Genomic DNA, 15,014 nt, shown 5'->3' with positions numbered 1-15,014 from the left:
GTGGTTAAGGATGTGTTAATGACAGTTGAAAATGGGACTTTAGCTGATAAAAAGCTTGTGGTATTAAAACTGCATAGGCAATTTGCACATCTGTCTCCTCGGAGGCTGAAAAATTTATTAAAGGATGCAGGGGTAAGGGATGACGACTATACTAAACTGATAGAACAGGTTAGTGACCGCTGTGAAGTTTGTAGGCAGTACAGAAGGACACCAGCACGACCGATAGCAACCCTACCTTTGGCCAGGGATTTTAACAACATTGTGGCCATGAACCTTAAGATCCGGGATAAAGGACTTCCGGGTGCGGCGATGACCAGCTGAGTCGCACGTTTCGGCAGCTCCCTGTGAAACGGACTTTTGGGCTCTTGATAGGAGCCCCAACGGCAATTTTAACGGCTGAAAACACCGTGCGGTAAACCAGGAGGGTGTTCCCCCTGGACACGGATGGAAAAAGGAGAGGAAAGTGGCCGGATTGCAGCGGATCCTTTGGAACAACGGCAAGGAAGGCAAGCAGAAACCAAGATGGCGTCGGAAGGTGGCAGTTTCATATGGGGCCCTGAACAACAAGAGTTTTTGAAACGCTGCGTGGAGGAGATAAAAAAGGAAATGAAGAAAGAGTTGTTGGCCCCGATATTACAGGCGATTGAAGGGCTGAAAGAGGAACAAAAGACACAGGAGCAGGAGCTTCGGGTCGTGAAGGCGAAAGCAGCAGAGAATGAAAACGACATACAGGGCCTGGTGGTGAAGTCGGAGATACAGGAGGCACACCAGAAACGATCTGTGGAGAGGTTGGAGGCACTGGAAAATAACGCAAGGAGGAACAACTTGAGGATTCTTGGCCTTCCTGAAGGTGTGGAGGGGGCGGACGTCGGGGCATATGTGAGCACGATGCTGCACTCGTTAATGGGAGTGGAGGCCCCGACGGGTCCGTTGGAGGTGGAGGGAGCATACCGAGTTATGGTGCGAGGATCGAGAGCAGGAGAAGCTCCCAGAGCCATAGTGGTGAGATTTCTCCGTTTTAAGGATAGAGAAATGGTCCTTAGATGGGCGAAGAAAACTCGGTGTAGTAAATGGGAGAACGCGGTGATCCGCGTCTATCAAGATTGGAGTGCGGAGGTGGCGAGAAGGAGGGCGAGCTTTAATCGGGCCAAAGCGGTACTTCACAAAAAAAAGATAAAGTTTGGAATGCTGCAACCGGCAAGACTGTGGGTCACATATCAAGGGAGGCACCACTACTTTGAGACGGCGGATGAAGCGTGGACTTTTATTGTAGAAGAAAAATTGGAATGATTGGACTACGAAAATGAACGTTTGGACAAAGTGGTGGGACGAGTGGGGGGGGGGCGAAGAGGGATTGTATGATTAATCCTGCGGTATGGTAACTTTTCTTTCTCCCACAGGTGGTGATGGGGGGAGGTGGGGAGGGAGAGGAGATGGGGCGTTGGCCATGGGAGGCGGGGCCGAGGGAGAGGCGCGGGCTTGGTTCCCGCGCTATGATAATTATGGCGGGAATAGAGAAGCAGGAAGGAGGGGGCGCCGCACGGGGCGAGCCGTGATCACGGGGGGAAGCCGAGGTCAGCCAGAGTTTGCTGACTACTGGGAGCAACATGGGGGCAGTAATTACGCTAGCGGGGGGTCTAGCGGGGGGGGGGGGGGAGGGGGGAATTACTGGGTTGCTGCTGCTGGGGAAAGGGGGGAGTGGGTACGGGAAAGGATGGGCGGGGGGGCACCGTCTGGGAGAAATACAGCCGCGTGGGAACTGGGCGAGAAGCTGGAAAAAGATGATGGCTAACCGGCAAGGGGGGGGGGGTGGGAAGCCCCCAACTCGGCTGATCACGTGGAACGTGAGGGGGCTTAACGGGCCGATAAAGAGGGCACGAGTACTCGCACACCTTAAGAAACTTAAAGCAGATGTGGTCATGTTACAGGAAACGCACCTGAAACTGATAGATCAGGTTAGGTTGCGCAAAGGATGGGTGGGGCAGGTGTTCCATTCGGGGCTGGATGCGAAAAACAGGGGGGTGGCTATATTAGTGGGGAAGCGGGTAATGTTCGAGGCAAAGACTATAGTGGCCGATAACGGGGGCAGATACGTGATGGTGAGTGGCAAATTACAGGGAGAGATGGTGGTGTTGGTAAACGTGTATGCCCCGAATTGGGACGATGCCAATTTTATGAGGCGAATGCTAGGACGCATCCCAGACCTAGAGACCGGAAAGTTGATAATGGGGGGAGACTTTAACACGGTGTTGGAACCAAGGCTGGATAGGTCGAAGTCCAGGACTGGTAGGAGGCCGGCAGCAGCCAAGGTGCTTAAGGATTTTATGGAGCAGATGGGAGGGGTGGACCCGTGGAGATTCAGTAGACCTAGGAGTAAGGAGTTCTCGTTTTTCTCCTATGTCCATAAAGTCTATTCACGCATAGACTTTTTTGTGTTGGGTAGGGCATTGATCCCGAGGGTGAGGGGAACGGAATATACGGCTATAGCCATTTCGGATCATGCCCCACACTGGGTAGACTTGGAGATAGGGGAGGAAACAAGAGGGCGTCCACCCTGGAGAATGGACATGGGACTAATGGCGGATGAGGGGGTGTGCTTAAGGGTGAAGGGATGCATTGAAAAGTACTTGGAACTCAATGACAATGGGGAGGTTCAGGTGGGAGTGGTCTGGGAGGCGTTGAAGGCGGTGGTTAGGGGGGAGCTGATATCAATAAGGGCACATAAAGGGAAGCAGGAGAGTAAGGAACGGGAGCGGTTGTTGCAAGAACTTCTGAGGGTGGACAGACAGTATGCGGAAGCACCGGAGGAGGGACTGTATAGGGAAAGGCAAAGGCTGCATGTGGAATTTGACTTGCTGACCACAGGCACTGCAGAGGCACAATGGAGGAAGGCGCAGGGTGTACAGTATGAATATGGAGAGAAGGCGAGCAGATTGCTGGCACACCAATTGAGGAAAAGGGGAGCAGCGAGGGAAATAGGGGGGGTGAGAGACGAAGATGGAGAGACGGAGCGGGGAGCGGAGAGAGTGAATGAAGTGTTTAAGACATTTTATAAAAAATTGTATGAAGCTCAACCCCCGGATGGGAGGGAGAGAATGATGGAGTTTTTGGATCGGCTGGAAATTCCCAAGGTGGAAGAGCAGGAAAGGATGGGATTGGGAGCACAGATCACGGTAGAAGAAGTGGTGAAAGGAATTAGGAACATGCAGACGGGAAAGGCCCCGGGACCGGACGGATTCCCAGTTGAATTTTACAGAAAATATTTGGACTTGCTCGCCCCGCTACTGACGAGGACCTTCAACGAGGCAAAGGAAAGGGGACAACTGCCCCGACTATGTCAGAAGCAACGATATCGCTTCTTTTAAAGAAGGAAAAGGATCCGCTACAATGCGGGTCCTACAGACCAATCTCCCTCCTCAATGTAGATGCCAAGGTCTTGGCCAAGGTAATGGCAATGAGAATAGAGGAATGTGTCCCGGGGGTGGTTCATGAGGACCAAACTGGGTTTGTGAAGGGGAGACAGCTGAACGCGAACATACGGAGGTTGTTAGGGGTAATGATGATGGCCCCACCAGAGGGTGAAACGGAGATAGTAGTGGCGATGGATGCCGAGAAAGCATTTGATAGAGTGGAGTGGGATTATCTGTGGGAGGTGTTGAGGAGATTTGGGTTCGGAGAGGGGTATGTTAGATGGGTGCAGCTGTTGTATAGGGCCCCAGTGGCGAGTGTGGTCACGAATGGACGGGGATCGGCATATTTTCGGCTCCATAGAGGGACAAGGCAGGGATGTCCTCTGTCCCCATTACTGTTTGCACTGGCGATTGAGCCCCTGGCGATAGCGCTGAGAGGTTCCAAGGGATGGAGGGGAATACTTAGGGGAGGAGAAGAACACCGGGTATCTTTATATGCGGATGATCTGCTACTATATGTGGCGGATCCAGCGGAGGGGATGCCAGAAATAATGCGGATACTTGGGGAGTTTGGGGATTTTTCAGGGTATAAATTGAACATGGGGAAGAGTGAGCTGTTTGTGGTGCATCCAGGGGAGCAGAGTAGAGAAATAGAAGACCTACCGTTGAGGAAGGTAACAAGAGACTTTTGTTACCTGGGGATCCAGATAGCTAAGAATTGGGGCACATTGCACAGGCTAAATTTGACGCGGTTGGTGGAACAGATGGAGGAAGATTTCAAGAGATGGGATATGGTAGCATTGTCAATGGCAGGGAGGGTGCAGGCAGTTAAGATGGTGGTCCTCCCGAGATTCCTCTTTGTGTTTCAGTGTCTCCCGGTGGTGATCACGAAGGCTTTTTTCAAAAGGATAGAAAAGAGTATCATGGGTTTTGTTTGGGCCGGGAAGACTCCGAGAGTGAGGAAGGGATTCTTACAGCGTAGTAGGGATAGGGGGGGGCTGGCATTACCGAGCATAAGTGAGTACTATTGGGCCGCTAATATTTCAATGGTGAGTAAGTGGATGGGAGAGGAGGAAGGAGCGGCGTGGAAGAGATTAGAGAGGGCGTCCTGTAGGGGGACCAGCCTGCAGGCTATGGTGACAGCCCCATTGCCGTTCTCACCAAGGAACTATACCACGAGTCCGGTGGTGGTAGCTACACTGAAGATTTGGGGACAGTGGAGACGACATAGGGGAAAGACCGGAGCACTGGGGGGGTCCCCGATAAGAAACAACCATAGGTTTGCCCCGGGGGGAATGGATGGGGGATATGGAATGTGGCAAAGAGCAGGTATAACGCAATTGAAAGATCTATTTGTGGATGGGAAGTTTGCGAGTCTGGGAGCGCTGACCGAGAAATATGGGTTGCCCCAAGGGAATGCATTCAGGTACATGCAATTGAGGGCTTTTGCGAGGCAACAGGTGAGGGAATTCCCGCAGCTCCCGACACAAGAGGTGCAGGACAGAGTCATCTCAAAGAAATGGGTGGGGGACGGTAAGGTGTCGTATATATATAGGGAAATGAGAGACGAAGGGGAGACTATGATGGACGAACTAAAAGGGAAATGGGAAGAAGAGCTAGGGGAGGAGATTGAGGAGGGGATGTGGGCAGATGCCCTAAACAGGGTAAACTCGTCGTCCTCGTGCGCCAGGCTAAGCCTGATTCAGTTTAAGGTATTACACAGGGCACATATGACTGGAACACGGCTCAGTAAATTTTTTGGGGTGGAGGATAGGTGTGCGAGGTGCTCGAGAAGCCCAGCGAATCATACCCATATGTTTTGGTCATGCCCGGCACTACAGGGGTTTTGGATGGGGGTGACAAAGGTGCTTTCGAAAGTAGTAGGAGTCCGGGTCGAACCAAGCTGGGGGTTGGCTATATTTGGGGTTGCACAAGAGCCGGGAGTGCAGGAGGCGAAAGAGGCCGATGTTTTGGCCTTTGCGTCCCTAGTAGCCCGGCGCAGAATATTGCTAATGTGGAAAGAAGCCAAGCCCCCGGGGGTGGAGACCTGGATAAATGATATGGCGGGGTTCATAAAGTTAGAGCGGATTAAGTTCGTCCTAAGGGGGTCGGCTCAAGGGTTTACTAGGCGGTGGCAACCGTTCGTCGAATATCTTGCGGAAAGATAGATAGGGGAGAACAAAGAAGGCAGCAGCAGCGGCCCAGGACTTGGGGGGGGGGGGGGGGGAGGGATGGGGGGGATGGGGGGGGGGGGTGGCCTGAGACAAGGCAGTTGCCAATTAGGGCTAGTTTTTTTTTTTTGTTATTTAATATTTATTTATTTGTTGTTGTTTTTGTTTAAATTTAAAAAGGTCATTATTATCTGTATTGTTACAATGTTGTGTAAAGGATGCACAATGTACTGTGTTGGTTGACCAAAAATTTTCAATAAAATATTGTTTAAAAAAAAAAGATCCGGGATAAAGCAAATAATATATTTATTTTGCATTTTGTAGATTTAGCAACCAGATTTAGTCAATCAATGATTGTACGAAGTAAAGAAAAGAGTAATTCTGGATCAAATCGTGGAAAAATGGATAGGGACAGGAATGGGTCCACTGGCAAAATTCCTTATGGACAATGGGGGAGAATTTGCTAATGATGAGTTTAGGGATATGTGTGAAAACATGAATATCAGAGTTATGAATATGGCTTTAGAAAGCCCATTCAGTAATGGTGTCTGTGAAAGAAATCATCGATGTCATGCTTTGGAAAATTTTGGCAGATCGACCAAATTGCAGGCTAAATTCAGCTTTAGCATGGGCAGTACATTCATTGTAGATGGTTGGGGGCTATAGTCCTTATCAATTAGCGTTTGGTAGAAATCCTAAAATTCCATCCATTTTGGATGACCAGCCTCCAGTTTGGGAGGGGATGACAATTAGCTCTGGTTTTGCTGAACATTTAAATGCATTACATAGCAGTAGAAAAGCTGTTTCGGAAGCAGAAGTTTCTGAAAGAATTCGCAGAGCTTTACGGCATAATGTACGGCCATCAGATTCCGTTTTTCAGCAAGGAGGCATGGTATACTATAAGAGAGACAATTCTAATGAATGGAAAGGCCCAGAGAAGATCATAGGCATAGATGGCAAAACAATTATTTTGCAACATGGTAATCAAACTTTTCGGGTACATCATCAAGGATAATGGGTACAGATTACAAATTTTCTAATTTAGACAGAGCAGACAGACATGACGAGGAACCAGAGTCATCTGGTACGCATGTGTTACAGAACTATGAGGGCCAATTAACTGATATAGACAGGGTTTCTGTGGAGGAACACAACACTTCTCATGAATTAGAACAAGCCATTTTTCCGAAAGGGCAACTGCCAAAAGTTGGTTCAAAAGTGACATACTTGCCTGAAGGGTCTAGTCAATGGAAGGATACAACTGTTATTAGTAGAGCAGGGAAGGCCACTCGAAAATATACACATTGGTTGAATGTACAGCATTCAGGGGAAGGAGTCAAGACAATGGATTGGGAAACGAAGTTCAAAAATGGAGGGCACAGAAACGCAATGCCAGTTCAGATAGTACATCAGATAGTGAACAGGTCTGCAGGAAAAGGTCGAGAACTATTGAAAGGACATCCCACAGCAGAAGGGAAAGATCAAGCAGTAGCAGTACAGAACGAGATACCAGGCGGGAGAGGGTTTATCAAGATCTCGGAACATGAATAAGACTACAAATATTATTAGGAGTAGAAGCCCACATGCACGTGAGATTTTGGTGGCTTCAAATAAATTAGATGAAAAAGTTATCAAAGAAGCTAAACAGCAAGAATTGCATAGTTGGAGTGAATTTGGGGTATACACGGAAGTACCGGATAGGGGACAAAGAGCTCTATCCCACAGATGGATTTGCACGGAAAAGGTTCTTCCGGATGGAACTTATAAGGCAAAGGCCAGGCTTGTGGCAAGGGGATTTGAAGAAAACTTAGAAGATCAGGATTTAAGGGTAGATTCACCGACAGCAGGAAAGGCTATTTTAAAGATCTTCTTGGCTCTATTAGCCACAAAGGCATGGGAATGCAAATCTATAGATATAAAAGCTGCCTTTTTGCAGGGGCATCAGCTCCAGAGAGACATTTTTCTCTGTCCTCCTAAAGAAGCAGCTAACACAGAAGGGGTACTCTGGAAGTTGAACAAATGTGTATATGGATTAAATGATGCATCTAGAGTCTGATATTTTTCGGTAATGTCAGTTTTGTTAAAGTTAGGCTGTTGCCAGTTGAAAGCAGATCCTGCAATGTTTTACTGGCACTATCAAGGAAATCTTTCTGGCATTTTTATGATGCATGTCGATGATTTTTTTGTGGGGTGGGACTTGTGATTTTGAAGCTATTGTAATCTCTGGTTTGAGGAAAGAATTCAGGGTTGGAAGTCAGGCTTCCGGTGCATTTAAATATATTGGACTGGAAATTGGACAGACTAAGTTGGGGACAACTTTACGTCAGCAATCTTATTTGGAAAGCATCAGCCCAATAGCAATTAGTCGTGGCCGAGTTTCACAAAAAGACGCAATGGTTTCAAAGATAGAAAAAGAGCAACTGCGAAGTTTAATTGGGCAACTGAACTGGCTAAGTAGACAGACTAGACCGGACATGAGTTTTGATGTTTTAGAGTTGAGTACAAAAATGAATGATCCCAAAGTGGAAGACATAATAAGAGCAAATAAAGCGTTGGCCAAACTAAAAATGCAGGAGTGTGTTTTGAAGTTCCCGGTTTTAGGTGACCTTAGGCACTTGAAACTCATAGTTTATAGTGATGCCTCCTATGCAAATTTATGTGATGGGGTTTCAAGCGCAGGAGGTTTTATAATTTTCCATTTGGGTAATATACCTATTGACTGTCGCATTGACAATAAATCCCTGTGGGAAAATGTGCACTCTACAAAAGTGTCAATGAAAAGAGGTTACGGATCGACATCGCAAGTTTGACGCAGATGTTGGACAGAGGGGAAATAACAAAAATTAAATGGGTTGACAGGAGCTATCAACTGTGAGACTGTTTTACGAATTGAGGGGCGAGTTCACAGGAACTTTTGGATATTGTTTATGAAGGGCGCTTGTTTCTGTGACTGTTTCTTTTTCTTTCTCGTCCAAACAAAAAGAAAAGGGGGGGAAATCATGTGTGTGTTTTTGAGTTTCTTGAAATTTTGTTTTCACCTAATTATTTTTTTTCTCCAAGGAAGGGGAAACTGTTAAGTAATGGGTTAAGAGACATTGCAATTAGTTGTCTCATTTATGTTAAGTATCCATTAATTGACACTGATATGTAAAGGGGCTTCAGGTGGCCTCTGTCAGGTGATGTATAGTTAGAGTTTTGTGCAAAGGCTGTTGGAATGAAATAAATGGGTGTTTGTGAAAAAGGAACAGAACTTTAGACTCTTCATATCACAGCAACTAAAACGTCTAACACAACGTGGGTTGATGGAACAATTTTCTTCCTTTATTTGGTCATTGAATCCTTGTGGAGTGGTGAGACTTGCATTCTCCTTTTCTGAGCCATTGATGGGAGGGTCCCGCGCAGATACCAGGAGTAGAATGTAAATCAGGGAGAGATTCACCCCTTGACCTGTCCTGAGACAGCATTCAGTGGCTGCTTCCAGTTCAGTATTGATAACCCTCATCAGGTCAGTCACCTGCCTGCTCTCTGAAGGCAAGTCACTCATTCAGGTGGATGGGAAAATGTTCTAACATATGGGCATGGACAGAACAGGGAATTTGGTAAAATGATCAGTGGGTTAATTTTAAAGTATAAATAGATAGACAGATTTAACTCTGTGACTACTATCCCCAGATTAAAGGTTCAACCTTACCTGCCATCCCGATCCCAGTCATAGACATCCACCTTCACTGTTCTAAAGAAGAAAGGCAAAAAAGGGGTGGCGTCAGTAGATCCAGCTGTCTTCCACATACGTTGTCTTGTAAAAAAGGTATTTAGTTTTCTTATATATACTTAAAATCTAATATATTCCCTGAAGCACAAACAACCAGGGCAAGGTTCTGCAGTGGAAGCAATGCTAGGCTAACAGTGCTCACCTTTATTTATGTGGAAATTAGACAGCCATCTCTGACAGATACACATATAAAATTAAACACCAAAATCGGGAATCTACCCGCCTTGAGATGCCCTGCACTTACATGCGGCGTGATAACCGTTCCTCACCACCTGACTTACCTTCAATTATGTTGAACTATGTGAGGTTGCTATACTGATCTCAGAAATAGCAACAACACTCACCAGAAAGCTTTGGTGCTTGTTCATGCCAGTGTAACCACCCTTTTAATGGCACGAGAAGTCTTTAATTAGTAAAACTCAACGCGTATAGCACCAAAAATTAACTTGTACAATTGTGGAGTCTCATTCCATCAGGTTGTAATTATTATTTGAGATTTTAAAAATAAATATCTAAATTTCTGAAAACGTTTTTTTTTCTGGCACTTTTATCTTGCTCACTTAATCCAATCTATCATTCCCTCTCTTCATTTTGCTTCCCGTAAGTAATTTGACACTGAGTCAATATTCCACCTAACACTTAGTTCAAACTCTGCACTGCTCATTAATGATTCTTCAGTCGAATTGGTTATGAAATCATAGCTTCTTACCCTGTTCACACAGGACTCAATTGCACTGCAGAGAGCGCTGCTCCTTTTGGATCGTTGGCAGACAGGAACCTGCAGTCTAAAGCCAAAATGGATTGTGGGCAAGTTCCCTAAAAGTGTTAATCTTGCTCTGCACTCCCCAACCAGAGGAAATAATTTCCCCTGTGGACCCTATCAAATTCCTTAATCATCTTAAAATCTTGACTCTGATCATGCCTTAATCTTCGATACTCAAGGAAATACATGCCTAATCTATTCAATGTGTGTAGCATATTTAACCAGGGAAGTAGTCAAAGGTATTTTATCACCGAATCACAGAGCTGTTACAGCGCAGAAGGAGCCCACCCACCCATTGTATCTGCACCGGCTCTCTGAATGAGCAATTCCCTTAGTGTTACTATCCCACCTTCTCCTCGTAACCCTGCATATTCTTCCCTTTCAATAACAGCCTAATTCCCTTCCGAATGCTTCGATTGATCCTCCCTCCATCACACTCACAGGCAGTGCATTCCAGGCACTAGCCGCTCGCTGCATGAGAACGTTTTTTTCTCACATCGATTTTACTTCCTTTGCCAATTACTTTAAATCTGTGGCGACTCGTTCTCGATCCTTTCAAAAAAGGGGACAGTTTCCTGCTATCTACTCTGTCCAGAGCCCTCAAGATTTTGAATATGTCCATCAAAAACCTCCCAGCTTTCCTTCCTCCAAGGAAAAGAGTCAAACCTTTCCAATCTATTTTCATGACTGAAGTTCCTCATCCTTGGCCCCAATCCTATGAATCCTTTCTGCGCTCTCCCCAATGCCTTCACATCCTTCCTAAAATGCGACTTGAGAAGAGAAACTGATGGCGAGAAATGGTGGAAGGGCAAGGAGGGCTGACTGAAAGAATGGCTGAACAGAGGAAAATTCTAAAGGTGTGTAGAGAAGTAGCAAGATGGAGCAGTTTGAGGATGGGGTGAACAGAGTTGAATTCAGACAACTCATGATAACTGATAGTGGTGTGGGGGAAAGGGGTTATGAACAGGAGGCCATATACCAGACTTGCATTTGTGACCTGCCTTTCAAACTCTCTGAATGTCCCAAAGAACATTCCAGCCAATGAGGTACATTTGAAGCATAGTCACCTTTGCAATGTAAGAAACATGGCAGCCAATTTTTCGTACAACCATCTCTCACAGCAGCAATTTGACAATGACTACGTCACCTGTTGAAGTGGATTGCAATATAGATAGTGGCCGGGCACCAGGGAAGACTTGCATGCTTTTCTACAAAATGGTTCTGTACGATATTTTTACATCCATCTGAGAGGTTTAATGGCTCATCCAAAAGATAACAGCCGTGACAAGGCGCACTCCTTCAGTATTGCACTGGAGTGTCAGCCTAAGCTTTTTGGGTTCAAGTACCTGCAGTGGGACTTGACTCCACAATCTTCTGATTCAGAAGCGAGAGGTGCTACTGACAGATCCACAGTTTGGCAGGACTCTGACTGATCTGGGCTGGGGTATATGCTTTAGGCAGACTACAAGATAGGATGGAATGATGCAAGCAATTTGTAAGACATGTGCAAGGGCTTTGAATTCAGCGCACTGTCAGGGAGAAATGGGTTTAGTGAAGATGTGGACGATGGGCGAGGAGAACAAAGCAAGGATGCAGGCAGTGGAGTTTTGGATGAGTTGCATTTTGTGAAGGGTGAACAATGTGGTCGGGTGAGAGGGACTTTGAAGACAGTATTGCAGGGAAGCATGCAACATATTGTAAAGTGAATTGTCGTGCAGCAATAAGACTTGAGTACTCCACACACTGACCTGTCATAGTCCCCATTGCATAATGCTCGCACTGGAATGGTGAATGGCTGCCAGGCTGGGTTCAGTGTATTCTTCACCACTTCTGTTTTGTGGCAAATGGTAAACCTGAGAGAGAGAGAGGAAGCATAGGGAAAGATACACAAAAGGTGATAGTAAACCTGAGAGAGGACAGACTAATAGACAGAGAATAGAAGAAAGGTGGACATGCATATTAGTAAACATGAGATAAGGTGATAAAGATCTGACTGCAGGGGAGATTGCTGAAACAACGTAAAAGTATGGTCCAGAAATTCCTATATTAGAGGTGGGACAATCAGTCCGTTTAACACCAATCCCTCCCAAAGGAAATAGCAGACGAACATATAGATAAGATAATGAAAAGCAGCATGGATTTCAAAACGAAAATCCTTACTTGGATCCAACCTTATTGATCTTTTTGAGGAGATAATAAAGATAGGTGTCAATGCAATTAGTCACCATAACTTATCTGGATTTTGAAAAGACCTTAGATGAAATGCCCATAACAGACTTATGAATAAGGCCTGAGAATGTGTAGCCATGGCACAAGTGGAAGAATAGATTGCTAGCTGCCTCAATACAGAAAACAGAGGGTGGGTGTGAAGGATAGCTATTCGGTATGGCAGGAGGTAGGTAGCGGTGGTCCTCAAAGATCAGTGCGGGACCCAATGCTGTTCTCCATTTGCACGAATGATTTGGACATTGGAACCAAAAACACAATTTCTAAATTTGCAGATGACACCAAAGTGTGGGTGAGATAATCAAAACTGAGGAGGACTGCCAAAAATTACTAGAGGACACAGTGCCGCACAGCGCCAGGGACCCGGGTTTGATTTCAGCTTTGGGTGACTGTCTGTGTGGCGTTTGCACATTCTCCCCTTGTCTGTATGGCTTTCCTCTGGGTGCTTCGGTTTCCTCCCACAAGTCCAAAGATGTGCAGGTTAGGTGCATTGACCATTCTAAAATTTCTCCTTAGTGTCCAAAATGTTAGATGGGGTTACGAGGTTATGGGGATAGGACAGGGGTGGGCCTAGGTAGGGTGCTCTTTTGGAGAGCTGGTGCAGACATGATGGGCCAAATAGCCTCCTTCTGCACTGTATGGAATCAAGATTTCTATACATTAATAAACTTGAAGAGTAGGCAAATAATTGGCAAATGAAGTTCAACACATATACATGTGATGCGCAAAAAGAATAGGAAGGTCACTTATTACTTGGAATGTGCAAGTCCGAGTGGCATAAAGGAACAAGCAGATCTCAGATTACAAATTCACCATAAGCAAGAACTAAGCTTTATTTAGAGTTGTAGAGTTTTACAGCACATTGTATCTGTGGGACAGGATTAAAAGTTACGAATGTTCTGCTAAACCTGTATTGAACCTTGGCTAGAACACAGCAAGACCATTTGAACCCTTTGGTGAGATCCCTTCGTTCCTCATTTCTGAGTTCAAACTGACCCCATTGTCGCTCGAGCCATATCTTGCAGAGCATGTTACGATTTTGTAGAGGAGGCATAAATGCTTGCAGAGAGCAGAAATGATTGTTCAACCGTCAGACTTCAAGTTACGTCAATGGCCGGCCCTTTAAATTTTGGGGGGAAAACTGCCAGTGTCTGAGAATTGAAAAATATCTGTGTTTGTAGCTACAACAGGTGTTTGTTGACATAACCCTAAGTGATATCAGTATAGTATTATTAGAACATAGAACATACAGTGCAGAAGGAGGCCATTAGGCCCATCGAGTCTGCACTGCCCGACTTAAGCCCTCACTTCCACCCATCCCTGTCACCCAATAACCCCTCCTAACCTTTTTTGGACACTAAGGGCAATTTAGCATGGCCAATCCACCTAACCTGCATGTCTTTGGACTGTGGGAGGAAACCGGAGCACCCAGAGGAAACCCACGCAGACACGGGGCGAACGTGCAGACTCCGCACAGACAGTGACCCAGTGGGGAATCAAACCTGGGACCCTGGCGCTGTGAAGCCACAGTGCTACCACTTGTGCTACCGTCCTGCCCACGGTACTGCTTGACTGCTTCCACGACCTGTCGCCATCATAGTGGGGGCTGTAATTTCAGTTTGGTTGATAGCTCCAAGAAGTTATTATTGGATTAGCTATCTTGGATGTGTTATTGAAAATCCAAATGTGTGTTTGTATGAGGGATTAAGTACTAGAGGGGAGTCATATGTAGTGAATGGGCTTTTATTAATTACGTGTTTTTTTTAACACAGTTAAGTGTGCATAGACACTTAGAACTTCATTTTATTTCATTGCAGTATGGCTCCTGTTGTCTGCTCATGGTGGATACTGGGTGAGTTGGCATTGAAGCTATAAGGGGCATGCGGGTGGGAGGTGGATTCATGAGTTGGCATTGAGTTGCCATGGAGCTGTAAAGCACTATGTGAATGTGTGGGAGTCATGAGCCAGCCCTAAGTTGACATAGGCTAGAGGGCCTAATATTTAAAAATACACATGGGACAAAGTCCCAAAGAACTGAAGCACAGCATTTAACCAGTCAGTCTCAGCACTCATCAGCCTCTGTGACTGCCTACGATCTGCATCCGTGGTGTGGCAGGGTCACCTTCAGCATGAATCTGCTCCCTCCACCGCCAGGAAGGAATATCCGGCCAGGAGAGGCATGCTTTGCTGAGATGGGTGTGCTCGCCGGGATGTTGCCTGATTCTGTCCCTCTGCAGCGATGATTCTGGTCAAAAAGTGGTGGTGTGATGAATGCAGGAAATTTTTATATGTTATTAAAAGCCTGGGTAAAGGTATATATATATATCTCTGTTGTAGTAAATTTTTAAAACTCAAAGTTTAATATACAGTCAGGGGGTGTGTCTGCAAAAGGTGCAATTAAGATGTCGTAAAGTGAGATAATCATTAATTCCAACCATGTACTTACTTAAAACGTGTTGCCTAATGGAACTTTGCTATGATTACTGGCGATTCCCTGGAGAGTAAATAATTTGAGACATTGGGTTTATACTTGGTAAGCAGGTCATGGGATCTGATTGGAATAGAGATGATGTAATTAATAGGAGGAGTCGGGACGGTCAGAAGTTTGGGCAGTTGATCTAGGTTTGGCATGCTGCTGAGAGTTTTTAAGTTGAACAGCAGTTTTTGCCAAA

The 15,014-nt window shown here is 45.9% G+C and overlaps 1 protein-coding gene across 4 annotated transcripts in view; it reads right to left on the bottom strand.

The window, feature by feature from the left end:
- LOC140388518 (copine-9-like) overlaps positions 1 to 15,014 on the bottom strand; it is a 604,903-nt gene that overhangs the window by 137,119 nt on the left and 452,770 nt on the right. For all 4 annotated transcript variants that reach the window (XM_072472866.1, XM_072472865.1, XM_072472867.1 and 1 more), the window contains 2 exons: positions 11,865 to 11,969; positions 9,273 to 9,314 (listed from right to left, as the gene is read on the bottom strand). In XM_072472866.1, the coding sequence (XP_072328967.1) occupies positions 9,273 to 9,314; positions 11,865 to 11,969 (147 nt within the window). The remainder of the gene's footprint in view (positions 1 to 9,272; positions 9,315 to 11,864; positions 11,970 to 15,014) is intronic.

This window comes from Scyliorhinus torazame, chromosome 13 (genome assembly GCF_047496885.1).
Source record: "Scyliorhinus torazame isolate Kashiwa2021f chromosome 13, sScyTor2.1, whole genome shotgun sequence".
Taxonomy (NCBI): Eukaryota; Metazoa; Chordata; class Chondrichthyes; order Carcharhiniformes; family Scyliorhinidae; genus Scyliorhinus; species Scyliorhinus torazame.
This window is presented reverse-complemented; position numbering and strand designations above follow the sequence as displayed.